The following is a 27,031-nucleotide window of genomic DNA, read 5'->3' on the forward strand; positions in this document are numbered from 1 at the left end:
AGGACCTATCACCTTTAACAAGATGAGTATCTTCAGCTTGCCTGGTCTTGTAGTGGTAGTCAGGCCAGCTAAAAAGGAATTAATTTCTGTCAGCATTATCTCCATCCCCTCCCCACCACCACAGATGGGCACGCACTGAATGAGGAGTCAGCCCACCCACCTGATGAAGGGCTACAGGCACACAGGTGAGGCAACAACTCTTGATTTCAGCCTGGAAGGGCTTGTTGATACAACACCAGCATCAGCATAGATTAAACCTCTTGTGACTAAGGCCAAGTGCAAGGTCTTACATCTGGGTCGGGGCAATCCCAAGCACAAATACAGGCTTGGTGGGGAATGGCTGGAGAGCAGCCCTGAGGAGAAGGACCTGGGTGTGCTGATTGACAAGAAGCTCAACATGAGCCAGCAATGTGCGATCACAGCCCAGAAGGCCAACTGTATCCTGGGCTGCATCAGAAGAAGCATGGTCAGCAGGTCAAAGGAGGTGATTCTGCCCCTCTACTCCACCCTCGTGAGACCCCACCTGGAGTTCTGCATCCAGCTCTGGAGTCCCCAACATAAGAAGGAACTGGAGCATGTCCAGAGGAGGGCCATGAGGATGATCCGAGGGCTGGAGCACCTCTCCTATGAGGAGAGGCTGAAAGAGTTGGAGCTGTTCAGCCTGGAGAAGAAAAGGCTCCGGGGAGATCTTATTGCGGCCTTCCAGTACCTAAAGGGGTCCTACAGGAGAGCTGGGGAAGGACTTTTTACTAGGGCATGTAGCAATAGGACAACGGGGAATGGCTTTAAACTGGAAGAGGGCAGGTTTAGATTGAACATTAGGAAGAATTTTTTTACTTTGAGGGTTGTAAGGCACTGGAACAGATTGCCCAGAGAGGTTGTTGAGGCCCCATCCCTGGAGTTTGTTCAAGACCAAGCTGGACGTGGCCTTGGGCAACCTGGTCTAGTGGGAGGTGTCCCTGTCTACGGCAGGGCGGTTGGAACTCGATGCTTCAAGGTCCTTTCCAACCTAAACCATTCTATGATTCTATGACTATATTGCATGTATCTTTCAACCCAAACACTGTATTTTTGAAACATTCTGCCTCCTGTCCCTTCATTCCTTTATTCTCATTGCCATCTCTGGGCTCCCACTGATTTTCTTTGCATCCCTCCTACCTGCAATTTGCTTCCTCTGTCTTTGGAGTGCTTAACCATCATCCCTATGTCTCTGCTGATTTCTGCCACTCCCGACTTCTTTCCCTCTCTTTCCTCCTTGCTTTCTCTTTAGCTGCCCCTTCTTAATTTCCCCTTCCTTCCCTGTTTGTGAGACGCACAAAGATTGATTTCCAGCTGAGTGAGGCATCCCGCACAGGGAAGGTAAATCAGGGAAACATTTCTTCCGAATTATCCTGAGTAGCTGCTCTCACTGCTGTAGACCATCGCTACGGCAGAGAAAAAAGGGGTGTAAGCTCAATCGGTGACACGTAAAATGACATATGGAATATACGTGGGGGAAGTCGAGTGGCCAAATGGAAAACTCTGGTTAACATTGACCTTCAGCTCCTTCAGCGCTTTGTGGTCACCTGCTGACTACTACAGGCTCCTTCCTTCCCTGGAACTGTACATCTTCCCCAAACATCTTCCTCAGCAAATCCTCTTAATTTGCCAGTCTACTCAAAAATACAGACTTTTTATAAAATTGTATCCCTTTTGCTTTCACATTGCATTTCTTCAGCACTGTCTTATTTAGAGCTGTACTGGAAAAAAAACTCTAGCTGTTCTGCGTTCTGGCGTCCAATTACTAATTCTGGTGGAGCTAGACATTTTTGTAAACACGGCTGGACTATGGATGTTGTGCTTTGTTCAGGCTCCTTTATGAGCTCTGGCATGCCACTCATCCTATGGGCCTCGGTCTCATCACATCAGGATTTTCAGACTTTCCTTTCTGTCTTTTTTATTTGAGGGAACCAGAGTTTTAAAAGACAAGGGGGGAATACAGTATTATTATTTTTATCCTTTGCCTGCCCCTCTGTTTTTCCTCCTGCCTAGCTTCCATGCAGCTGTTGAACATTTAAGAAAAACATGTCTCCCACTGAGCAAGTTCCCTACAAATGTGAATTGAGCTTCAGGCAAGAGGAAATGTGAGTCCTGAGGTCACTCCTGAAATCAAGCCCTCGCCTGGCTGCACGTAATTCTGCTGTTGTTTTTTAAGGATGATTTAGAAAAATAAAAAAAAGTATTTATTTCCCACAAACATCACAGAAAGAAACGAATGCTGGTCATCATGAGATGATCATATGATCTTTCAAATCTTGCTATATTTTTCTGGCATTTTCAGTTGTGTTTTTTGAGTCTGCTGCTCAGATCCAAGCAGAGAGGGGGAGGATGTGGATTACGGAGAGAAGATGACCCGCTGGTGCCCATCAGAGTTCATACTGGGAGGCCCCTGTGCACTCCACATTGCTGGCTGGAGAAGACCGAACTTTCCTTTCCACTTAAAGACGCTGGAGCTACACCCCCCTGTTCACCGGGGAGTAGTATTTCTGTCAGATATGAAAGCGGCTTCTAATCTGCTCTGACCTTGGTGAGAAATTCAAGTCCAAATGTAGTAACACAGAAGCTGACAGGTCAGCCTGAAGAATTTGAAGTGGGGGAGGCTTCCTTGCCGTCTTTCTTTCTGTCTTTCTCTCCTTCTTTCACTTGAAATCTTATCAAGGATCACTTCAAGTGCAGCAGCAGCCTGGCCAGCTGTATGACACCAGCTGTGTCATTGTCCCTGCTGTTACAGCAGAAGCGCAGAGAGATTTTACCAGACTGACCAACTACAGTGCTGCTGCTTTTAAAAATTCTTAAAGGTGGAGACCCATTGAGAAAAGCATTTTACCTCTTCGTGTGTTAAAACTGCAAAAGGTGATCTAAATTTTACATCTGTACGTGAGGCTTTACAGAAAGATTCCTGTCTCCACCCCAGAGGCTCTGTGTCTTTTTGTTTCCCAAGACTAATACGCAGACCCACACGAAGGTTGTTGATAGCTCTCACCACCGCTGAAGGTTTCTGCCTGCCAAGCTCGCCAGTGCCCTCTTCTACCATGACTAAGACAAAACCTGGACGATAGAAATGATCTACGCTCACTCTACTTCTCGCTTCCTTCCCGCATCAGTAATCTTTTTTATGTGCCTTGACAACAAAGGGGCTAAAGTGCTTTGAGCTCAAGTCCCACTTCGGGAATTATTTAGAAGTCTGAAAGATGATGGTTATCTTTCTGGCTATCTTTCTTCTGGTTATTTTTCTGGAAGTAAGCTTATTTTTGATCATGCTGACAGAAGGTTAAAAGCTCCTGGTTAAAAGTTTGGGTGCTGCTTTGTACTTTGTCAGTCAAGCCACCAGCCTAAAATTTCTATTGATTGCTCATGACAAAAAGTGTAAATTATGAATGGGTAAGGCCTATTTATTGTTTGTATTACTGCAGAAACAGGCACGTCAAGTCATAGGCAGACACCCACCCCCCCCACCCCCCCCCCCCCGTATTCGGGCAGAACAAAAGCGCTTTCCTTGCATCGGAGAATTTACAATCTCATTACAAAGCAACGGAAACAGCAGATCTCGCAGCTTCCCCCAATTCAGCGACCGTGTGCACCAGTCCAGGAAAGGGAGGAGGCATCGCCCACCCGGGACCACCCGATGGCTCCACGTCCCCCAGCACGGGGTGTCACCAGCGATACCTGGCCGCTGACAGGGACACGAGACCACCCCTGCACCCAGACCCCCCATGCAGCCCCGGGCTGAGGGAGACCATGCAGGCAGGGGGTCGGGGCAAAGGGGTGACTCTCAGAGGCAAAGCCTGATGTGTCTGCAATAGATACGGATGGGCTGATGGAGGGATCCAGGGAAATAAGGAAATAATGTTGCTGAATAATCAGTAATCATAGGTCAGCCACATGGCTACCGAACATGTCAAAGGCGTGATTTAATGAAGGTACTGAAGGACGTTGCCTCCGGGCGTCAGGAGCAGCATAGGGCAAAGCATAGAGGCTCCTATTTGAAAATCTCAAAAAGCTAATGAAGGAGGTGGGTAGCTGTGACCATCACCAATACGGAAAGACAGATTATAAATATGGGGGGGTTAGATGAGGAAGGCAAAGACAAGTAAATCTTGCTTGATGGAGAGCCAGAGGAATGCTGCAAAGAGACAGGTCAAAGTAATGGGCTAGGGGATTTATCCTTGCAGCATCGTTCTGAGTGGGCACCAGCAGAGCAGGACCGTGCTGGCTCAGATCAGAGGAAGAATGTGACAGTACTAAGACACGACCCTGGTGGTCTCTGTTTCCTTTTAAATTTTCTTTTCCTGCTCTGTTTGCCAGTGTTGTGAGCCAAAAAAACATTTTGCCATTTCCTACCTGCTGCTGTAGAGTTTTCCCAGACGGATTGACATTGCTAGGGGAGTGCCTCGCAGGAGGAAGGATTACATGGCCTATGCAGCTTCCACCCTGCAAATGTCTTCTGGCTCGGCCAGGAGTCATAGAACGTGATGAGAAACTGCCAGGGGGGCAGGTAGTCTGGGGGGTGGGAGGGGTGCACAGAGCAGCTTCATATCCTGCTTCTGATTTATGGGACGGGGCTCTTGAGAGGGGACGCAGCTGTCTGGGTGGTGGGCAGAGCCCGGTGCCTGTCAGGGTGGCCTTCGTGGTCTCCCCTCATGGAAGTACAGCCCGCTCGTGGCACCAAGCCTTCGGGAGGGGAGATGGGCATACACAGGCTCTGCAGAGACTGCTGGAGCAACTGGCAAAGGGCAGGCATCTCAGGGGACCCCCGAGCTTGGGGAGGATGGGAGTCCCTCAGCAGCAGAGGCTGGAAGTGTATTGCTGCCGGCAACAGAGGGAAGGTGTTTTCTTCACCTACTGATGTGCTCGTATGGGGCAGGTGCTGGCAACAGGAGAGGAGGAGCAAGAACTCACTTGAACAAAGGCCTGAGCAACCTCGTCTAAGGTTAAGCTTGGGTAGTTCTGAGCAAGAGTTTGGACCAGATGACGTCTAGAGGTCCCCTCCAACCCAGGTTATTCTCTGAGTCCACTCTAGATTCAAATTTAATTTTCAGAGTGGTGTTTTACCACCTGCTGCCTCTGAACCCTGCCATCCTTGATAACATCAGCAGTGCCAAGGCATTTCCAAAAGGTCTGTGCTCCCAGTCCCGAGCCACAGGGATTTCCTCCTGAAGACAAAACAGCCTCACTCACCTGCTGCTGGGACAATGGGGTAATGGCATTACAGGGACCTCCTGTGCCTCTTTATCTCTCTCCTCTGTGCATTCCTTCCTTGATGAGCAATTTCCTCAGAGCACTGCCTGAAAGGCTTTTGGGGTGAGATGCATTTATCTGTGCAGCAGATAAAACACTGCAGCGGAGGTCACATTCCTCCACCTTTGCCACTGTCACTAAGCTTGCTGGTAGCTGGTGACCATGCTGGCGATCTACTGTCCTTGCACCTGCACACCACGTTATTTATTATCCTATTACACCGCGTGACTACCAAACTAATAACATGAAACTATACGACAGCCTGGGTGTAGCTCTCCCCTCCTTAGCAGGAAAGCAGACCACTTGGCGCTACAGGGGAATGATCAAATGGGGTCCTTTGAGCTTCTTCCTTCTCTGAAAATAAGTCATATAACACACTTCCTTTTTTTCTTCTTTATAAAGCCAAATTATTTTTCTTTTTCCCACAAAAGAAAAAAAATTCAGCCACTGTCTCTTTTAAACTTGAACACAAAACATTGCTTCCTGGGAACACCAATATTTTGATATAGAGAGATCAGAGCCTGTCCAGCAACCGGAGCTCTTAAAGGGCTGAGACAGCATCATTTGGGCAGCAACGAGGTCACGCTGTACATCTCTTCAGCCAAACTCCCAACGGGATGGACCTTTGCAGTCTCTTGCCCTGTCCCATGCCCCTGTGAAGAACTGGCCATGGGCAGGTGATGACAGTTGGACTACTGAAGCTTAACGTATTTGTCCAACACCTCCTGGGAAGAGCAGCATAAGTGAGGGACTGGTGAGGAGAGAAACTACGCTCCAGGCTGGGTCTGCCTCTCCTGAAATAGCTCCGGGATGTCCAACAGTGGTCTCTGGGTCCTGCGGTAATGCGCAGCTACACACTGGATGACACTTGTTATTCAAATGCATGGCCTTTACTTAAATAATCATCAAATTCAAGACTGAAAGACCATTTCTGCTACTAGTATTATTTTTTGAAATTGCACAGATGTGTGTCTTTATCCCTCAATTCTGATCCAGATCACCTCTGTGATGTGAACATATTAGATTTAGAGGTTTTGTTCATTTTGTTTATCAGTGTGATTTTTCTGGGGTATGTTAGCTCCTGAGAAGCAAATAAAGGGTTTTCTCCCAGCTAAATTTGCAAAAGTTGTTCCTTTCTTGTTGTTTCTTCCTATGGCCTTATTAATACTGCTTGCAAGCAAACTATTTTTACATGGCTATTTTTGTCATTTTCTTCCTTTCACACTCATCAGTATTTTGTTGGCTTCTTAGGCATATGCATTTATTTCTAACAGCACCCTGGGACTTCCTATCAGAACAGGACAAAGGAGGGGGGAAAAAGCTGAAGATAGCTGGTAAATACAGCGGAGGTGAAGTCAGAGCGCTATATTCTCTATCCAGATCTAAGGTATGTTCTCGAGAGCTTCCCATTTCGAGAACACTTATATGTTTCCACTTAGCTTTTAGGCCAAAAATATCCCCGTGCGGCTCCGCCACTGATAAAAGCTGCAGGGGTGTTCGTGTAAACAGGGCTCCAGGCAGCCGCCAGTGCTCCCAGTCGCCATCCGGCGCAAACCTGTGAACAGCCGCCCTGGGTCAGACACGGGGAGCCCCTGGCACGCAGGCTGGGCAGGCGGCCCCGTTCCCCATCGCAGATGCTGGGGACCAGCCCTCCCATCCCCACCTCGCCGCCTGCTCCCCCACCGCCGCGCTGCTCCTTGGGCGCTGCCGGAGCGGGCGGCAGCAGCAAACCTCGTGGTCGCTTGCGGGGACCAACAGAGTCAAGGCCACAAGGAGCAGATGGGGAAAATCATGAACGAGGCAGAAGACGGCAGGAAAATAGTTCACCAGCACTGCCTGAGACACATGGTTCATCTCCTCTTTACAAACGCAGCAGCACCAGTTACATCAATTATAACTAGAAATTTTTAAAAGTAAGTAAATTAAGCCTTGTCCATAGACTTTGCATTTTAAAGCTGATTGTGAAACTTAGCCAGATTTCAAAGAAGTTTAAAGCAATGACATGCTAGCTGCAATGCTAAAAGTTTGTCCTGCCTTTCGGAAGGTCTGTGCTCGGACCTCTTAGTAGGAGTTTCCTCAAAGATGTTTCACTGGAAATAAGTTTAGATAACATGCCAGTGGCCCTTTAATTATTATATTTTTGTCTTCCTTGGTTTCATCCTAAAAACTGCATGCATACTTCTGTCAATAGCTTGAATATTCTTGCCTCAGCGCCAACACTTGGTGAATTTGGAAGAGGATCATCTGAAGCATATGTGACTCCACTTCAGTGGAAAGGCTGTGAAGAGAAACAGATTTCGTGCCTGAAAGACACTTCGATATAGCAAGAGGCAACAGTGTTCAGGGCAAAGGTCTGGGCAATAACCGCTCTACACACAGGCAGAAGATAGAGAAACACAGGCCAACACATGCCAGAGTCAGACCTGTCATTTGTCGCGATTCCTTCTGTACAGACAGGGCACGGAGCATCCTGAAAGGCTAAAAGGAGACCGACTGGCCTCTGGGACAGAGTGGAAATGTTGGATATCTCTCTTAAAGTCCTTACGCTATATTTACTGCAGGAAAGAAAACAAAAGCAAATAAAGAAAGAAATACAAACAGAAAGGAGACGGAAGCCGTGCTCATACTAGCGATTAAACTGGGCTTGGACACTGGCCCATGGCTGCCTGCCCCACAAGCCTGGAGACACGTGATGGTTCGGAGAGGTGAGAAGTGAGGTGTGTACACACAAGCCATGCGGCACTGCTTGACCTTAAAACCAGAAAGTAGTCCCCAGCACATTTTATTTCACCATATAGATGTAGCCGGAGAGTCCCAGCAGACGGGAAGAAACCTGCGTTGAGAAAACGACCGGTGGATGGGCGCTGAGGGGGGTCTCGCTCTGCTGCAGTGTTTGCAGCAGCTGTGCTCCTGGACCACTGGGCACGCAGCGGGCAGTGCCACGCACGAGTAAACGGACTAAAGAGCAATTTTAGGTAGGAGGAAGGGGGCTGTGCCCTAGCTGCTTGCAAAGAAAGCATTTGGTGGTCAATGAGCAGCGAACAGAGAAACAATATGGCACAGACCTTGAATTACATCACGTTTCCCTTCTTAAGAAACTCCCTGGCAGATCCCCGATGTCCCCTCCCACCACACGGGCTGTTCCTGGCTGATCCATGTGCCACAGAGCCCCACGGCTGGCCCTCCCCTTGCCAAATCCTAGGAGACCTCTGTGTCTGTGCCCAGGGGCCATGGCTGAAGGAGCACCCAAGATGGTCCTGCAGCAGCCGGGCTGGCCTCAGCGGCGCCTGGGAAGGTGCAGCTGAAGTCAGGGAGAAAGGGAGATTTCGTGGGGAATGGAGGTGGTGCCTGCTCTTCCTCCACCAGAGACGTGGGCACCGAAGGCTGACAGTCAGGAAAAGCTGGGAAAGGGCTCCTCGCTCCCCTGTCGTGGGTGCTAGCCAATGGATCATCCAGGAGCATTAGGTGGCTATGGGGAAGTTCTGCAGAGACTTGGTTACACACTACTGAAAGCTTAAACCTGTGGCTCTTTTCTCTAGAGCTGCTGTGCACCTCAAGTGCTCCATGTCTCTGGCCTCAAAGGCTGCCTGGAGGTCAGAGCGTGTTAGATATTGCTCCTGCTCCGGAAGGCTGGAGCGCTCTGCCCGTCAGCATGCAGCTCCCCAGCAGCTCCAGCCTGACAAAGCCAAGGGTTAACCACCACTTTGGGTGGGTTTCATTTCTACCTCCCTCAACCAAGTGACCACACAACTGATTTTCACTCCCTTCTTATTTTTGCTGCTGTCCCATAAAACAAATGCCCCAGTACTAACTTCCCAGGGACAAGGAACAAATAATGAAAGATTAAGAAATCTGTTGGGCGGGTAAGGGGCTTTGGAACAATGCGGTCCTGCTGTGATACACACACATACATCTAAGAAACAAGGCTCATCTGAAAATGAGTGAGACTAAGCAGAAAGGGGGAGATGTTGATTCCATCGTAGTGATCCACAACAGCAGTTTTGTTCTGCTGAATGCCAACGACTTTGGTAGGTTCTCATATTAGCTGAGGGGAGCTGTGGCAGGGGCTTTTTCAGTACGTCTCAACTTTTTTTAGGGAAAAAAAAAATGACCCATGTGCAGAGATCAGGCAATTTGTAGGATGGATTTTTAAGAGAATGATGTTTTGTTTTCTGAATGGACCAGTGCTTTAGTGGGTGAGACGTAGTTTAAATGGTCTAAAGGAAATTGTATATGGTTCTGTAGTATGTACTACAAACTCTTCAGATCAAACCCGATTGTAACCATGAACTCCATAGAGGATGGATAGATTCACGTGTTTAGAAAAAAAAGATTTTATACTTAGGGCAAAGAACAGTGAATGGATCTGTTTGCTACCCATCCTGCACATTGTGGTTGGTTTGTTTTAATGTATGTGCTATTTCCCTGCTGATACTTTTGGAAAGTATTGGATAAGAGCATGCCTACATACACATTGCTCCTGCTCTCGTGGCATAGTAAAAGCAGCTTTGTGTGTTCTAGGTGAGGAGAGAAACTACCACTTTCTTTGCTTTGCTTGCTTATGCCATGTAATCTGGCATGAATTAATAGAAGGGAACCTGTCCCGCATGACAAAAAAAAAAAAAAAAAGCGTTTTTTTTTGTTGGGTTTTTTTTTTTTTCCTCCAAAGTTGCCTAAGACATGGGACCCTACTTTTCTGCATCAGCTGAAATCTGGACCTCCTTCTCCGCAGACAGGCCCGGCGCGGCCAAGGTCCGCCAAGCCCACGGCGCTGCAGGCTCGGGGCCGGTAGCCCAGCCCCCGGGCCAGGAGCTGGCCGGAGCCCCCTCCGGAGGGTGCGGGGCGGCGCGGCCGGGCAGACGGGGGGGACACGCAGCCCCTGGATCGGAGCCCCCCCCGGGGGTGCCGGCGGGCGGCGGCTCGTCCCGGCCCCAGTGCCGGCGAGGGCGGGGAGGGGGCAGAAACGCTGAGTCAGCGCCGCGGTGTCGCCGCGGAGGGCCGGGGGGCGGGCGGAGCCCCCCCAACCCGGGCGGCACCGGCGGTGCCCGGGAGGGGAGGGGAGGGGAGGGGAGGGGAGAGGAGCGGCGGGGAGCGGCCCCCGGCCGGCGGGGCGGCGGCGGGTCAGGGCGCTGCGCCCCCCCCCCCCTCCTCGGCCGCTCCTTATCAGCCCGGTTTGATGCTGCAAGGCGTGTCCGGGGCTCTGCTCATGTGATGGAGCAAAAGGCAGGCGGGCGGGGGGATCAGGGGAGGAGGTGATTTTCCTCGGTCGCTCTTTTTTTTTTTCCCTTTCTTTTCCTTTTTTTTTTTTTTTTTTTCTTCCCTCCTCTCTCTCCCTAAAGGAGTTTGCGGACAGCCGGGCTCCTTCATTCCCGGCTGCGCCGCCGCCGCCGCCGCCCTCCGCCAGCCCCCGCCCGGGCAGCGCCATGGGCGCCGGCAGCTCTACCGAACCGCCCGCCCCGCAGGACGGGGACGGCACCTCCGCCGAACCCCCCCGCACCCCCCCGGAGGCGCTACCGGCAGAAGAAGCGGAGCCCGCCAAGGTAAGGCAGGGGCGCCGTGGTGGTGGTGGTGGTGGTGGTGGTGGGAGGGGGGACACGGGCGGACACGGACACGCGGGGCGGTGGCTCCCGGGGAAACTTTGCCCGGGCACCTGCCGCCGAGCCTGGGCAGCCCCAAGCGGAGCCGGGACTGCGCCACGGGCACCGCCGCAGTCATAAAACTCCCGGTGGCGGCGACGGCGGTGGGGGCTGCTTTTGTGCGTGATCGTGGGGGAGATGGTGGTGGGAGAGAAGGGCCGCGCCCACCCGCGGCGGGGGCTGCGCCAAGGAACCTCCTTGATGCGGTCCCGCAGCCGGTTGGCAGCGGTACCCGGTGCCGCCGCAGCCCTCCCGCCCCTCCGCCGTCCTCTCTTCCCCCCTCCCGGGGGTATGCAGGTGGGAGGCGCGCCCCCACCCCCCCCCCCCCGCCTTTTTTTGGTGGGTGGGTGGGAAAAAGGGGGGGCGGGGGTGGGTGGTGGCGGCGTGGGCTGGTAGCCATGGCTTTCGTGGTCCCCGGTGTCGTACCGCATTGGGAAGGGGAAGGGGAAGGGGGAGGGGGACACACACACACAGACACACACACACACGGGGGAGTGACTGGGTAACTCTCAGCCAGTGGGGAGCGGCGGAGCTGTAGGTATGTGTTATTTTTAATGAAGACGTTGAAGAATTGAAAGAAATTCTTTTAAAACGCGCCCGCCCGGTGTTTAAAAATAGGTTATGAATGAACCCATTTTATCCCCCTGGAATAGGCACGTTTAGGGGGATTCTGGGGCTGAAAGGGAGGTGATGTGGCATCCGCGTTGTTGACACAGCGTCGCTTTGGGGTTAAGGCGCTCGTTTGGTGGGAGAGAAGTGAGACGGCGTTGCACCGAGATCCCCTTCTTCAGGCTTTTCGGAGCCTGGGCCCTCAGAACAGGGATACGCAGAAGTTTGTGTAGCTGATGCGTGGGTGTGTCGGAGCTTGAGAACTGGTTATGACTCTGTTTCTTTGACCTTGTGGTTCAGATTTAACTTTCAAGTTGAATTTCCCATGGTTCCTGGCTGCCACGAGACCTCCTTGTGCGTGTTTTGACAGATTTGAAAACCGCATTGAGAACGAAACTTTAAATTAACTGAGATTTATTTTCATTTTCTTTTCAACCAAATAAGCATCAGGGGTTGGTGTTGGTTAACAAAATATTTAGCAGTTGTGTTGGGCAATTTTAGATTTCAGGCGCTGAAATTTAGACACGAGTGAATTTATAGAGCGTAAGCGTTTGGCTACTGTGATTGTTTAAAAGTCAAGATAACGTGACTTAGAAGAAGGGATGTAATATTCATAGCCATATTTATCCAGTTACGGAAACTAAGACCCCCCCCCCCCAAAAAGAATACTGTTGATGCTATTCTCAAATACAGATTATTATTGTTACTAATGCTCTGGTTTATGTATTCCGCTCTTAAATAACAATAACGACATTTTCATAAAGTAGAACTCTAAAGGTGGGGAGGTTCTTTTAGCATTTCACTGCTGTAAGAAGTTGTATTACTTCTGTTTTTCTAAAACAGCTATTTTTGCCTCCTGGTACATTAAAAAAACAAAGAAAAATGCGTTTTAATGAAGTTTAGTAATACTTTCTTTTTGTATCTCATTTAGTCTGTTCTTACTACAGTAAGGTAGTTTCGTGCAGATTTGTGACACAATTTTTCATCGTTACTCCTTTCAGCCCTTTGAATTTGAAAATTACCAGATCCTACAATGCCCCTGGAGAAATCTGGCAAAGAGCTAATTTGTTTGCAGAAGATACAATGGGGACATTTTGAAGGATGGTCTTCTTTCTCGTGCTTTCTGAATTAAAATGCTTATCACAAGCCCCTCTTTTAGCAGAGAAACTCTGAAAACTGACTTTAATGGAATCCAACTTGAGTGAGCCTTGGCAAGTCAATCAAAAATAAATTGTCTAGGCAACTAGTCTAACGTAGGTTATAAAATCTCACAGCGGTTGTGCTTTTTCGTCACTTGAAATTCCTTGAAATATTTAATCAAGTTTCTTTCATGACGTAGTTGTATCATATTTTGTACGAGATGAAAACCTCTTTGCCTTTCCTTCTAGAACGGGCCAAATTTGTAGCCTTTAAGCTGTTTTGTTACTTACATGTGACTTTTTGGCCAGATACCAGCTTTTGAGGTGTCCTAGTTACAGGAAGGGGGAGTGAACGGTTGGTCCTGTGTTTCTCACTTGAGCAGCCCGGGAAGGTGTGAGAGACCCTGTAAAGCACTGGGTCTGCAGCCAGAGGCACACTGAGGAGCCCTTGGGTGTTTGGCTAGTGAGCACTGCAGGTTAAATGTGGGCTCAAGGGGTTGGGACCTCAGCTGTTCACCCCATGCTTTCATGAGTTCCTGCTGAATTACACGTAAAGCAGCTCCAGAGTTTCCAGCCCAGCACATTACTGACACTTAAAACTGGTGTGGGTTTTGGTTTGTTGGTGTGTTTTTTGGTTTTTTTTTTACACTATAGCAGACAAGGCTTGAACTCTGGCAGTGGAGGAACTCCTCCTTATCTTGCATTGCCACTGCTCTGCCGGAAGCCCCCTCCACAGGGGAGCCTGACGGATCCTGGAGGTACTAATCCATTCGCACGTCTGAACCGAATCCATCGGATTTTCTGAATTGACACACAGAGTCCTGTTGAAAATAAGGGACAGGGTGTGGTGGTCCTACAGAAGGCTGATCTGTCGGAGTGACCTCCTTACTGTTTGAGCAGCAATGCTCCCCCCCTCCGCTGCTTTTCTTCCTCCCCTATTCCTCTTCCCTGTCTTGCCCCAGGTGATGCAGTCCCACCTCGCTTCGTGTCTGGTCCTCACCTTGTCTTTCCATAAGCAGATTAAACTCACTAACCCTTCAGGAAACAGTGGATTGTTGTGGGTGGGTTTGTTTTCTGTTTGTGTTTGGGTGTTTTTTGGTGTTTTTTTTGTGGTTTTTTTTTTTGTTTTTTTTTTTTTTTCTTCTGGGCCAGTTCCCTGACCTGTCGGTGAGTTCATTTGTCTCCTACGAGGCCCAGGTGAGACCCAGAGCCAGGACTAGGCAAACATCTGCAGCAGGGCAGGAAGGGAGATGAAAAAACTTCCCCTGTGGGTGATGGTGAGCTGGTAGACCCTGTCTGCTTGTGAAGCCTCCCCGTCAGACTGCCCTGACCAACACTGACAACTGAAGTGTGGCCTGAGAAGGATTATGAACAGATTTCAAAAAATAATAGTGCCAGAAGTAGGAACAAGATTGGTTTCAGAGAGGAGAGCAGGCAAACCTCAGGTGTCCCAGACTGACAAAAGCTTTGAGGTGCCTGATGGGATGGGTCCTGTGCTCCTGCCCTCCTCCCCAGGGCACTCCCAGCTTCCCCTCCACTGCTTCTGGCACTGGGCAAGCTTGTTCCAGGAGCTCACCCCCCGGAATGCTCTTCAGCTTCTCCGGCAAGGTCATTCTCTGCTGATCTAGCGAGATGTGTTGGTTTCTGGGACTGGGACAGCGGAAGCGGCAGGTGCAGGGGAGCAGGCAGGACCTTGTGTGCAGGATTGGGCAGGGAGCTGGGTGACACCTCTGCTGGTGGCAGCACGTGACTCGGTTGCTCTGGGTATCTCCATCCAGTGAGCTCCATCTCTGCTCGTGGCAGTGGGGCGCCTCTCGCCCGAGTTCCCACTGGGATGCCGGGCATGGGAGGGACACCGGGAAGAGATGCCAGCGCCGCTGCCCTCCAAGGTCCCGTGGAGCGGAAGGCAGCCAGGAGCAGCCACGTGGGTGACGCGAGGAGAGCTGTGTCATCCTACCTGCATCTCAGCTACAGCAGTGGCCAACAACCCCCTGCCTACGTTTTGGTTAGAAGCTCAAGGTACCACTTCTAATGTGGGTTTTCTTTTGTGGCCTTTTCCGAGGGAGTGCAGCTGGGTTGGAGCGGCTGCCTGAAATGGTGCACGGAATAACTTTTCTTGAAGAGAGGATCCGGAAAAAAAACTGGCGTGCTCGTAAGCTGTTCTTGCAGCAAAATCTAGGTTTGGCAGAGGTGATCTCTTGCAGCAATTGACAGCTTTAAAATGTTGTGTCATGCGGTGCGTTCCTGGCTCGCTCCCGTGCAAGGGCCCCTGCTCCAGCACAGCGAGTCATTCACCGGTGTTTTAGGGACGGTCCCCGTTTCTGAGGAGTAACTCGATTACGCTACCTGCCTCGTAATGAGAGCAAGTGTCTGCTAGACAGTAAATATTTGGAACTGTCTCTTCTAAAGAGGTTACCAGCTGAGATGTCAGAGTGTCTTATTGTCTGAGTGCCTGACAAATAACAGCCGGGACAGACTTACATCTGCTGTTTAAACAACTGCGTTCTGGTGAGGGAGCTGAGTCAGCCTGAAAATACGACGCTAGCGGTGGTACGACTACGCCCAAGTACAGGAGGAAAGTCCCTCGACTGCGTCTCTCAGAAGCCCCGGTGTGAGGCATTTGGTCTGAATGAGGAGGCTGCAGGGTTCTTTCTTCTGGTTCAACAGGGTCTGGATTCCCTTTAAATACTTCTCTTCTGACTGGGAAGGAAGAGCCTGATGTAGTTTGGTGGTGGTAAGGCTTGGAGGTCCACCCGCGCCTGTGGGGTGGCTGGGGAGAAAGCGTAAAAATGCCTGATTGAAGAAATGCACAATGGAAATTGGTGTCATGGATCCACCGAAAGCGTGAAATAAGCCCCTAAGCATACAGGAGATAACAGCGAGGGAGGGAGGGAGTGTCCCAGCACTTTCAAAGCCGAGGCAATTAGCTTGTGTTTGATGTGATGGAGGCCCGAGAGATGCAAAGAGGAGTGTCGGGTCTTTGAAAGTCCTTCTGGTTGGAAGTGGGAGCCCTGGTTGTGGTTACTGAGAGGAGAGGAGCTCGCTTTGTGCTCAGTCTGTGTTCTAACTGATCCCTGGTGTCTGGATGTGGGGTGTGGTTCCTGGGTGAACCCTCAGGTGGTGGCCGAGGACTGCTGTGCCGGGAGAATTGAAAGATGTGAGACCTGGGAAGGAGCTCAGGTCGGATCAGGCTTAAGGTGTGGACCAGCGGGACAGGTTGGGAGTAATGCTTCCTTCACAGCTTGCAAAAGACATCACGGAGATGATTTGGGAGCAAAGACTGCCAGTTTTGTTTCAGCTGTGTGGGTTTTGAGGGCAGTCATCCATATGGAGATGTCACAACGAAGCCAGGCTGAGAGTTAGGACAGAAGAGGGTAGATTGGAGGGGATGAAAGGTGAGGAGAAGGCTCTTGGCTCTGTCTAGAGGAGATGTTACCCAGAAATAAGGTACTGAAATTAAGTATGCGGTTACATGCCTTATGGAGTAAAGGCCTTATATTTTCCCCACCTGGAATTTGCGATCTCCCATGTACCTCTAATGCCTTAGCTAGTGCAAAACAAGACAAACTGCTGTGAGCAGACTTGGAATGACCTAAATTCCTTTTTTTTTTTTTTTTTTTTTTTTTTTTCCCAAATGTTGGTGTTTGAAGATCTTTTTAACAAAGCAGCGTGTGTTAAGAGCCGACCCCCCGAGCGTACCAACAGTGCTGCAAGCTCTTCCCAAAGTTTCAAAATCAAACTTGAGGAAGAATATTGGAGACCATTATGTTAGTTTGCTCAGTTGTTCAGACAGCTGGATCTGGCTATTTTAGTAATCTAAAGTAGAATCAGTGTCGCAGGATTAACAGAATGAGGCAAAATTAACTCTGGTGCGTTTGGGCCTGGTGTGAGGAATCCCTGGAATGATTTGGGGCTGGTACAAGGAATGTTGGGAATGGTGGTGATGGCCGGTGGGGGAAGAAGCTGGGTGCTGGTGTCCCCTCCAGAACAGCGCGTGAATGAAGTGTGCGCGAACGTACGGTGAGAGATCAGGGACCTGCTCTTCATCCATCTCATGCAATTCTTTGTGTCAGTTTTCTTTATGCATTTTTAATTTTATATGCATTGTGGGACCTAAAGCTGTAATGCAAAACGGGGCAGAAGCTGCTGTTGGTTAGGGTGGTGTGGGCAGCCAGCCCTGTGCGTTTTAGTCTCGTTAGCTGTGTGGCCACCCTTTGCTTCTGCCTTCCTGGTGGATATGAGAGAAATCCTTTTTAAAAAAAAAAAAGTGCATGATGTATAGTAGCGGCATGACAGGAGCCGAAGTGTTGCTTCACTGGCGGCCCTGTGTTTTGCGAATGAAGAAGCTGAAGGATCAGTGAACTGAATAACCATTCTCTTCATTTTTTCCTGCATTTCTGAGACAGCAAATTCATAAATTAATTAACAATCAAAGGAGAGCGGTGAATGCGTGTGCTGCAGAAACCTGATAAATGTTGATAAACCTGCCAACTGTAATGTCTCGTTACCTGAAGATAAATACACAGAGCTGAATAACAAGATTCCTAATATCGTTAATTTTGTCTTTAAGGTTTTCACCCATCATTCTAAACTTTGACTTTATATTTGCTTAAGCTTTGCAACTATTCTCAATGGAATTAAGAACACAGCTCACTAAATTAGGCATAATTGGACTAAACTGTGGTTTAGATCCCTTCAGAGAAATGAAGCAGTTAATGTGAGTGAAAATTGAAATCAGTTTCTTTTGAGGACTAATGCAGTGGGACAGAGTGCACTGACCCTCATAAAGAGCCTGAGCAACTTTTCTCAGAACAGAAAACTTTTTTTTCTTTGGAAAACTAGTGATGCTGTTGTGTCTCCCTTCACATTACGCCCCCTCCCCAAAGATTCTTCTCCTTCGCACGCATTTTAATTTGCAGAAAATACAGTTGTTTTATTAGCTTTGACTATTCAGTCGTTTAAAGTAGAACACTTGATTTGAAAATCTAAACTTGTGATCCTTGGCCACAGGAAGGCATCAAACTCTTTCCCAAGAGACTGGGGTAAAAAGGTCCCTATTCCCTGGCAGGGCAGGGTTATACTGCAGGTCTGGTCAAATTTGAAAAAACCTGAGGTTTTTCATGTATTTACATTTTTACTCAGTTCCAAGTGATGTGTCCTGCTTTCAAAACTGCATTTATGTACAGAGTGAACAGGGATTATGATTATACCAGCTGGTAGTAAAACTGTTTATAGTCTTGCATGTTTTTACAATGACATGTTTTTACATGTCATTCTGTTCTTCATACTGGAAGGTGTCATAGCATTTTACAGATTGGAAGAGTTACCTGCTAGATCCAGTGACTTCTGAATTGTGGTCACAAATCTTTGGAATGATGAATAGTCACTGTTCTCCTGAATGCATCACGACTCTGGAATAAATTCATAACTGGGGGAATATTAAGTGTTACCCTAGTTAATATTTTGCCATAACATTCAGGGCTCGATTTTAAAAAAGGAGGTGAGTTTTACTGTATTGGGGTACCTAATCCCTTTGTACCCGGGTTCCCTGCAGGGTCCACAGGTCCGTGTTAGGCTCTTGGGCAAATGGTAGACTTTGTGTCTGTCCATGTATGTCCGTACATCTGACTCTAGCTTTAAAATGGTTTGGACAGAAAGGCAAGCAAATTTTTGAATGAAGTGAGGAGTGCTAAGATATTCAGTGCTGTCGCCTTTCTTGTCATTCCAAAGAATTGTTGGTGCTGATTCTGAGGGCGTCGTCTTGAAATAGCCATCCATGGATTTATCTTCAGATAGCCAAGTGCTGTTAAGAGTCAGTAAATCTAAGGCGGTGGTTCTGCTTGCAGGTCTGACAGTCTTCTCACAAGAATGAATGAGTAAAAACTTATTAAAAAAAGAAAATTAAAATTGTCTTTTAATAAACTTGTATCAAAGAATCTCGGAGCCCTTTAAGAACGAGGTTGTTATTTCCTGTGCCTGTTTGTTGTTGGTCTTCAGTCGTTGATTACCTTTCAGTTAATGCTGTGTGCAACTGCAGAAGAGCTTCCCAGAGCTGACGTGCCTTTGTTCGGTGGTGTGGCGTTTTTATTCTTCCTGAGTTCCTGTGTTTTAGATTTATGAGAAGGATGATGTGAGAAGCAGGAATGTAATCTGAGTGTTGAGCCATTCCGTATTTCTTCTATTTAATATCTGGTCTCAGCATGTGAAAACTCTGAAGCCAAATTATTCCATCTGTGGTATTGGCAGTAGAGCAGAATGGGGTCCTTTTTTCGTGAGGTGGATTATGTGGCTGTGAAAGGCAGCTTTGAGGAGCACAGCAACACCAGGTGGAAACAATTTGGCTTAATTAAGGGCTTCTGAACTGAAAATTGGGAACCCGAACGCACACCGCCGCTTGTGGAAGCGGGGGCATAGCACTTCTCTCGGATCCTGCCTGGCGCGTGAAAAGGGGGTCGAATGATAAGAGGAAAGCCATTTACCCGGCACTTTGTATGTTGATTCGAGATTCCGTTGCAGCAGGCTAATTGCTAATAAAAACAAATAAATGGATCTCCCCATTCAGAAGCTTTAGTGGGTTTTGGAAGAGAGTCGTCAGGAATGTGGCATCTTTCTGATCCTGGTTTGGCGCTTTAAGCGTTTGGATGCTGCGTTACATCCCATCTTTCAGTGTATCTGTGGTTCCTTTGCTTAATTAACAGGGCTTCAATGGCAGTATTTTGGGATTACAGTTGAGTAATAAGACAATGATATGTAATTAAGGTTTGCTGTTCTACCAGAGGAACTTTAAACCTACGTTTCAGAAATAGAGATTTAAGATGTCGTTAATTAGTTGAAATGGTTTCTCTTGGAAGGTAATACAATTGGTTGGAAAGCTAGTTAATTAAACAATTTAAGGGTAAGGAAGTATTTTTTTTTTAATGACCACAACATGTTACGTACTTTTTAAATGAAAGTATCTCCTTTTTATGTGGCAAGCCTATGCAAATTCTGAAATAATTGAAATGTATCAAAAGTGGAAGCTGAAAAAGACATTATTTTACATGTATTAAAAATATAGAAAAAAATACTCCAGCTATTATAGTGCAGAGTCCCAAAGAATTGTAGAGCCCCCCAACCCCGTGAGAATAATCTCTGCCTAATAACTGAACCACAAAAATTCTAGTTTTAATCCCAGTTTCACTTTAATTTCCTCATGGGATTTATAGATATAATTCTGCTTTCTGTCCTGAATAGTTCAGTTTCTTTAAAGATGTATTGTTTATGACGATAAGATAAGCACATCAGCAGAGGAGCAATACCAAAGGCTGTAATGGAGACAGGATTCAGCCATATATCAGAGCAATTGTGCTAGATGTTTTGAAGAATGAAAAATATCTTTCTATCAGCTAGATTCACGTTACCCTGAAGTTTTCCTTCATGGTAGGAGGAACGCTGGAAACCAATTTCTACACAAGGTTATAGGCCATTGTCTGTAAGCCTCGCTTCTCCCACATATTTCATGCAGGAGAACAGTAAAATAAATAGTCCCAGGTTACATCTTGTTTTTTTTTTTTTTTTTTTTTTCCCTCACGAAAGTACTTTGGTTTATTAAAGTTCATCATTTTGAAAAGGAGTGATATTACAAAGAAGTATTTATTTCCCCAAATGCTTGCATGTATGTATGCAAAATAAGAATGAAAGAGCAATATTCAATGGGAGAAAAAAACAACCCTGGCCTAACACTGATCCTTTTTTTTTTTTTCCCCTCCTCCTCTCTTTCTCCTTCCCTACCATCCTTCACCCAATACCTGACCATGCAGGTTTTAGATGCAAGTTTACCAGTCCCTGATATTAACGAAGACGATTTGGAGCGTGATGCCCCACCACAGGAGCCGCAGCAGCCTGGAACTGTTATGGCACCTCAGGAGCCGGATGGGCAGCAGCCAGAGGTGGCATCACCCCTCCAAGAACCACCCGGAGACCAAGCAGAGGCTGCGGGAACAAATGGTAAGTAAAAACCTTTGTTCAATGGACAGACGGTAGAGGCCTGGATGCTAAAGGGAGTGAGAAGTTGAAATGGGGCTAGTTACTCAAGTGATCTCTTGGTTGCTCAAGTGCTTCTTCTAGGGCATTGTTTTGTTGGGATGAGTTTTCCTTATAGCAGAGATAACAAATGGGCTGTGGATTGAGGCTGTCGGTGGTGCGGGAGGGGGGGATGCTGCCTGTTCCCCCGCAGGGACGGTTCTCCTCAGTGCACCCCGTGGTGCTCTGCTTGTCTGCTGCCAGTCGCAACTGTTCCCCTGAAGGAACACCTCAATTTCCACCTCTTGTGTTAGTTTGTGCTGCGTAGGCCTGTCCCTTGCTTCATAGGGCAGAGATCCTTAATTGTTTATTCATAAATTTGTCTTTTAAAATTTCACTCTAAAGTGCATAGGAATGGAGAGAGGATACTTGGTAAACAAAGTCATGAAGGAGGAGAAAATACCTGATGATTTGAAGTGGTGTCAGAAGATTTCATGTTGGCATTCAGCTTCTGGATTGAGTAGTAGAGAAGGCCTTTAAAAGGTTATGGATTTCAAGTTAATAATAAAAGTAATTTTTGTTGAATAATTGTGGGCTGTTTCTTCAGTTGTAGAGAAATTGTGTTCCTAGGATGCACGATGAAGAAGAGGGGAGAAGCTCCCTGTGAATGCAGCTAATTAACGTGTGATCAAATGCACAATGTGTTGTGGACATAGAATTAGGAATTTGTGAGTAGATTGCCTGAAAAGTCTTTGCTTTCTTTGATAATCATCTCTCATGTGATTGCGTGATGTTGCTGTTTTAATTGGGATTTATTTTACTGTTGTCAGTGGAACCGAGCCTTGATGGTAGCATAATTTGTATTGAAAGGGAATACAATTCTAAGGGTTTTCTCTCAAAGTGAAAAAATGCTTTTATGGAGCTGATGCAGCATGTATTTTCTGGTAACAATAGCGGAAAATGACACCATCCATAAAGACAAATAAAACCTGTCTGGTCAAGCATTGAAAAAATGGTTCTTCAAGTAAAGACTACATTCGCATATTCATAACTGTTTATATCCACTCCTCTGGACCTCGCAGCGTCTAGTCCATGTGTCTTTAGGCAGTTGAATAAAGATGGGGAAGAGGTCTCTTTTAAATGCTACATGCAGAGAAATCTCTCCACACAGAGAAGTAAATAATTTTTGTTCTACGCTTTTCTTGTTCCCCACTCATTCTTTATTTCATCTTGTTTGCAAAATCTATAAAACCAGAAATAAAGTGTCTGTCATGGCACTGAGACAATATAGGTAATTGCTTGCAGTAAAGGAATGTTTGGTTGAAGGTTTTTTGGGTTGGTTGATTTGTTTGTTGTTACCGGTATTTGAATCTCGCATTTGGATGACCATTTGTGAGATGGTCTGGACATATCAAAGTTGCCGGTACTGGATTAAATTAACTGGGAAGTGTGTTGGTACTGGTGATCAGAGGCACAGACAAAGGCTGTGAAGTGCTGGCCCAGGTGTCTCTGTATCGTCAGAACTCCGGAGATATCCAACATAATCCATAGAAACACTGTTAGTAAAATAGGATCAGATATACCAGGCACTGATCCTTTACATTTTATTTTATCGTATTGTAGCCCTTTTTATTAGCAGTAAGAGCCGCTGGAGCATTATATTACTATACTACAGGTATCCAGAGTAATACCTTTCTGAAACCCTTGACAGCAGAATTTCAGACAATTTATGATGTAATTAGGTTGTAGAGAATTCCTATTCAAAACCCCCCAACCAACAAAGAAGACAAAAGGAAAAACCAAACGCAGCCCCTAAATGACTGTTAATAGGCAAAGGAGCAAATGTTTCAGTATGGAGAAACAAAAGCGTTTCATATGGTTGGGTTTCTTCTGTTTACGAGGGGTAAACTGCTTTGGGCTCTTATGTATTGGGGTTGGGGCGGGATGCTCTGTGGGAGGCTGCATCAGGAAGGCGGTACAGAAGGAACCGCAGCGGTCTGTTATTAGGGCAGTGGCTGTTTCTTACAGCGGAGCGGGCATCTGCCCTCCCCAGAGTGGGGGAAATTAATAAATACTTGAGGAGACAGTTTCGAGAGGAATACTTTGGGGCAGACCGCTCCCGATTGCCGGCGCTGCCGCCGCGGCAGGGGAAGCGCTGACCCGCCCTCGGGCCGCCGGCGGGGCTCGGACCGGGCGGGGGCGGGGCCTGGAAGTGGCCCCTCCCCCGGGGCGGGGCCTGGCAGGGAACCGCCCCCTCCCTGGGACGCGGCGCGGTGCGGCGCGGTGGGAAGGCGGGAGCGGGGCGGCTGTCTGTCCTCCGGCTGTCCCCTCGGGCATCCCCCGCCGCGCGGGCCGCCAGAAGGCGGTTTCTCATGGTCCGTGTAACGTGAGAGATGCTGGGGACCGTAACAATGGCGGGTAAGCGCGCTCGTCTGGTTTTATTTTCTCTCCGCTCATTAGCGCCTGGGCTGTCTCCGTGTGTGTGCGTGTGTGTGTGTGTGACATTTGGGGTGACATTTGGGGACTTAATGCTGCAGCAGTGCTGTGACTTGCAGTGGTCTGCGTGCCGGAGTGCTCCTCCGGCTCTGCAAAATACTGTTTTACTGGAGATTTCTTCCTGGCAGCGCGTTCGGAGTTAAAAGGTGCGGCTTAAATATTTTTATCAGAAGGTGAACCGTTTCCAAGTGAAGGTTGGTGGAACTTTAAAAAGTTCCTTGTCGCCTCCGCTGGGCGTTTGATGTGGTGCTGGGAATACAGGGCTTTTATGACTGTTGAGGTGCTCAATAGGTTTTCTTCTGCGGTATCAGAATGTGACGTAGTATCTGAAATTGAGGAGCAGAAAGAAAACATAGTGACTGCATTGGTGATGCTGTTTTATGTCAATCAAGCAATAAAATACCTTCAGGGCAAAGCTTGGTGAAACTGAAGAAGAGGTAGATGTTAGCATCGTTTATATGTTGTAAAAATATTTGCGTGAGAGAAACGGAGCTGTTTCCCTACAGCCGTTTTAATATAAATCAAGCGAAATCCAGAGGAGACGAACACCGTGGCGGGGGGGCGCGTGTGGACACATGCGTGTGTGGCGGCGGGATCCTAGCCTGGGGTATCGAAAACTCAATGCTATGTGCATTGAAGTCCCCACGTCTTGTTTAAGAAAGTAGCGTGTGAGCGCTAACACTGTAAACTAATTGGGCTTTCTGAAAAGATAATAGTATTTGGAGGAACAAAGAAATAAAAGGAAAAAAACATCTTGCACTGCTGATTTTCCACAAACTTGTGTCTTTCTCTGTGAAACAAAGTGGCATTATGAAGTTTAAATAAACAACTTCCCCCCCCCCCCCCAAAGATAACTAATTTGCATCAAAATTTGTCTCAGATAGATTATGTATGTCTTTAGCAATCTAGGCAATCTTTTTTTATTTCACTGTAGTAATAATTATTTAATTGCTTATATCTCATTTGCGACAGCTAGTGAATGAATTCAACAAATACTGGGGGTTTATTCATGCAACACACTTTAGCGTTACAATACATATTGACAACAAAGCCTGTAGAAGTCTGGCTCCGTTTGGAGCTGACCCTGGGGAGGACTGTACGTGATTTGAATCAGTTAGTAGGGGAGGAGATATCCTACTGCTGTTTACAATAGGGTTTTCATTAAACTTGATGTTTAATGAGCTTATCACATGCTGAGTTTTTTTCCTCAAGGGTTCTCTATTTTTTTATTTCCTTTTATTGTTAGTAATTAAAGGTTAAACTGTTTTTCAAAAGCAATCTCTTTATAGGGTTGCACAGTTTGATGGTTTGAGGTTTTCCTTATTAAGTAATTCTTGCGGAAACTTGGATTTTCACTGCAGCGCAACTGCTTCTATAGTATGTTTTCTGAGAACTGCATCTAGCTGGTAGTACAAGTTGCCATTTCTCTGAAGGGACAGAGTCCCTCTCATTGGTATGCGGGAGTGTCTTAAGCTATCCTGTGTCTAATTCGTGCAGATGCATCTACGTCTTCTTTGTGGTGAGTTTGTCTGTGATGCTTATGTTACTCTCCATGCAATCGTTTTGATAAAGAGAACTTTCAATCTGTTTTTCATTGTGCATTTTGATTAATCATTTTGGGTTCTGAAAAATGTCACAGCACTTACTGACCTGTATTGTTTATCCCATCCTTGTTCCTAGCAGAGCAAGTTTTTTTTTATCCCCCGCCCCCCTCAAATACCCCGAGTGCTAGTGTTGCATCTGTCTTCTGCTTGGTGAATACATTTTGTTTTACAAAGCGGAACGAAGTCAGTAAATGTGAGACATGGACAGCTTGGGTAACCATGAAATTTCATAAATATTTGTAGCATGCTGCTTTGGTTCCCAAGCAGAACAGCTGGGCTGGTTTGAGAGCAGTTTATTACTGTGAGTTCATTTAATGAAGAATCTTTAACTACAGTAACCATATATCCAAACCATGGCTAATGACCCTTCTGGTTTAAAAACAATTGAAACAATTTTAGAACTTCACTGTTTTCTGATTTTTAATGCTGTTTTCTTAAAACGTTGAAATGAAAGAAGAAATATCTTAAGATCTTGAATGAAGAAATGTGTAATTTCCCTTGCTGGAATTTGAGAAGTTAGTCTCAAGGTTGGAGCAGACAAGTACAGCTAAAGCAAAAACTTCTAAAAATAAAAGGTTTGTGAGAAATGTTATAGCATCACAGTGGAAATGATTGTGCTTTCTTTTAAGTTACTTTCATATGAGGTTATGTACGGTGTCCTTTTCTGGGGGTGTTGGTTTTGCTTTCTTAAGGAGTTCTAAGCCATGAAAAATTGCAGCTATTTTACAACATTTTCCTTTTTTCTGTTTTTAAAAATGGACACAAAAGCATGTGAAATTTTTAAACTTAACTCATTAGTTGCCATCCAAGTACCAGAGAACTTAACGGTATTTGTTTTTAACGCTTTAGAAGACGACCATGATTTGAAAGCCCATGATTGCGTGTATGCATTGTGAAATTTAGTATGCAAAAATGTCTGTAAGTCCTCTCTCATTAATTATTCTGAAGGAAACCCCTCCCCACAATTAACACGACAAGTCAGTCCTTAGAAATAAGCGACTAGAATAGGGAAGGAAGTAGTATGTGCTTTCCATGAAAGAAGGATTTGTATACTGAAGTGGAAATAAATACTGTGAATAGGAGGGAAAGGAAGGAAGAATTTGTGAAATATATTATCAAGAAGCAGCAGTGCCACAGACTTGAAACCTTGTAGTTAAATAAAAATAAATTGGTAGAAGGGTAACACCTGGACGTATTTCTGCTTAATTTTGTTACTGAAAAGTGAGTGGGGTGCTTGTTTGATTTATTAAAACCAACCTCCTGAAATTTGAGGTCAAAAGAGTGAGGATTTGTGGTATAATGTCCAATTCTTACACTCAAGCAATTAAAAAAAAAGCAAGCTGTGCTTTTGGGTTTTCATTGCAAAGTATTAGATTTCATTAATAATTCCAAATGCCTAGTTCATTCTAAATAAATCTGTTCGTTATGATTTTTTCATAGATGGTGTCATTTCAGGCTGTCTTGTGTTTTAATTATTACTTCTCCATTTTTATCCGTTTTTACTCTTCCTTGGCTTTGCTGTTAAACGTTTCTACTAATAATAATTAGAAGAATTGTGCAGTTAAGGGAAAACTGAATTTAACAAATAAAAGCTTAGTATGTGGTGGACACTCAGTTCAAATTCATTTTTTAAATCACCTTCTGTTTCAGAGTCATTTGAGTTTTAGAGCAGTAAGTGTTTGAGGTTTTCTGTGTGTCTGTTTTGTTTTTTTTTTTTAATAAAGTATTTGTGGCAAATCTATATACAATGGAGGCAAATGATTGAAAAATACCCTTTAGCCTTATGGCTTCAGTGTTCGTTTATGTTCCTGCAAACCTACTGATAGTATTGTGTATGTGACCGAAAGCACGATTTGGCCCTAAATATTTAAACATTGAATAAATGAAAACAGCCCAAAGTCCTCTGGAGCCTCTCGGTGGCCAGTGGAGTTTGCGAGGCGGGCGCTGGCTGTGTCTGACATCCATCTGAGAGATTGAGAATGTAGGGAATTCGTGGAAAAACTCCAGCGCTGTGCTGCAAATCCTTAGGGGGAAAAGTCAACCAGCTCCAGATGTTGACATGGTTGACTGCAAGCACTTGAAGTGCTGTGGATTTAACTCTTGCAGTCAGAATGCCTTTTTTTTTTTTTTTTTTTTTTTTTAATTTAAGCCTCTGGCAACTACTAGGGGAGAAATACATTTTCACTTGTAGTAGAGACAGATGAGACGGTGGGAGCAGTTAAGTTGCACTGCTAACAGTGTCTATCAGCCTACTAAAACAGAAGTGTTA

At 46.6% G+C, this 27,031-nt stretch overlaps 1 protein-coding gene across 3 annotated transcripts in view; it reads left to right on the forward strand.

The window, feature by feature from the left end:
- Nucleotides 1-10,651: 10,651 nt before the first annotated feature.
- The window catches only part of AKAP12 (A-kinase anchoring protein 12), a 28,151-nt gene continuing 11,771 nt past the window's right edge, over nucleotides 10,652-27,031 (forward strand). The window contains exons 1-2 of one of the 3 annotated variants that reach the window (XM_082480409.1): nucleotides 10,652-10,817; nucleotides 20,461-20,647. In XM_082480409.1, coding sequence (XP_082336535.1) covers nucleotides 10,701-10,817; nucleotides 20,461-20,647 — 304 coding nt within the window. In that variant the 5' untranslated portion in view covers nucleotides 10,652-10,700. Of the gene's footprint in view, nucleotides 10,818-20,460; nucleotides 20,648-22,943; nucleotides 23,081-27,031 lie in introns of those variants that run through there. The other 2 variants (XM_082480410.1, XM_082480411.1) reach the window with 2 other exon arrangements.

This window comes from Vanellus vanellus (assembly GCF_965231255.1).
Source record: "Vanellus vanellus genome assembly, chromosome: 3".
NCBI lineage: Eukaryota > Metazoa > Chordata > Aves > Charadriiformes > Charadriidae > Vanellus > Vanellus vanellus.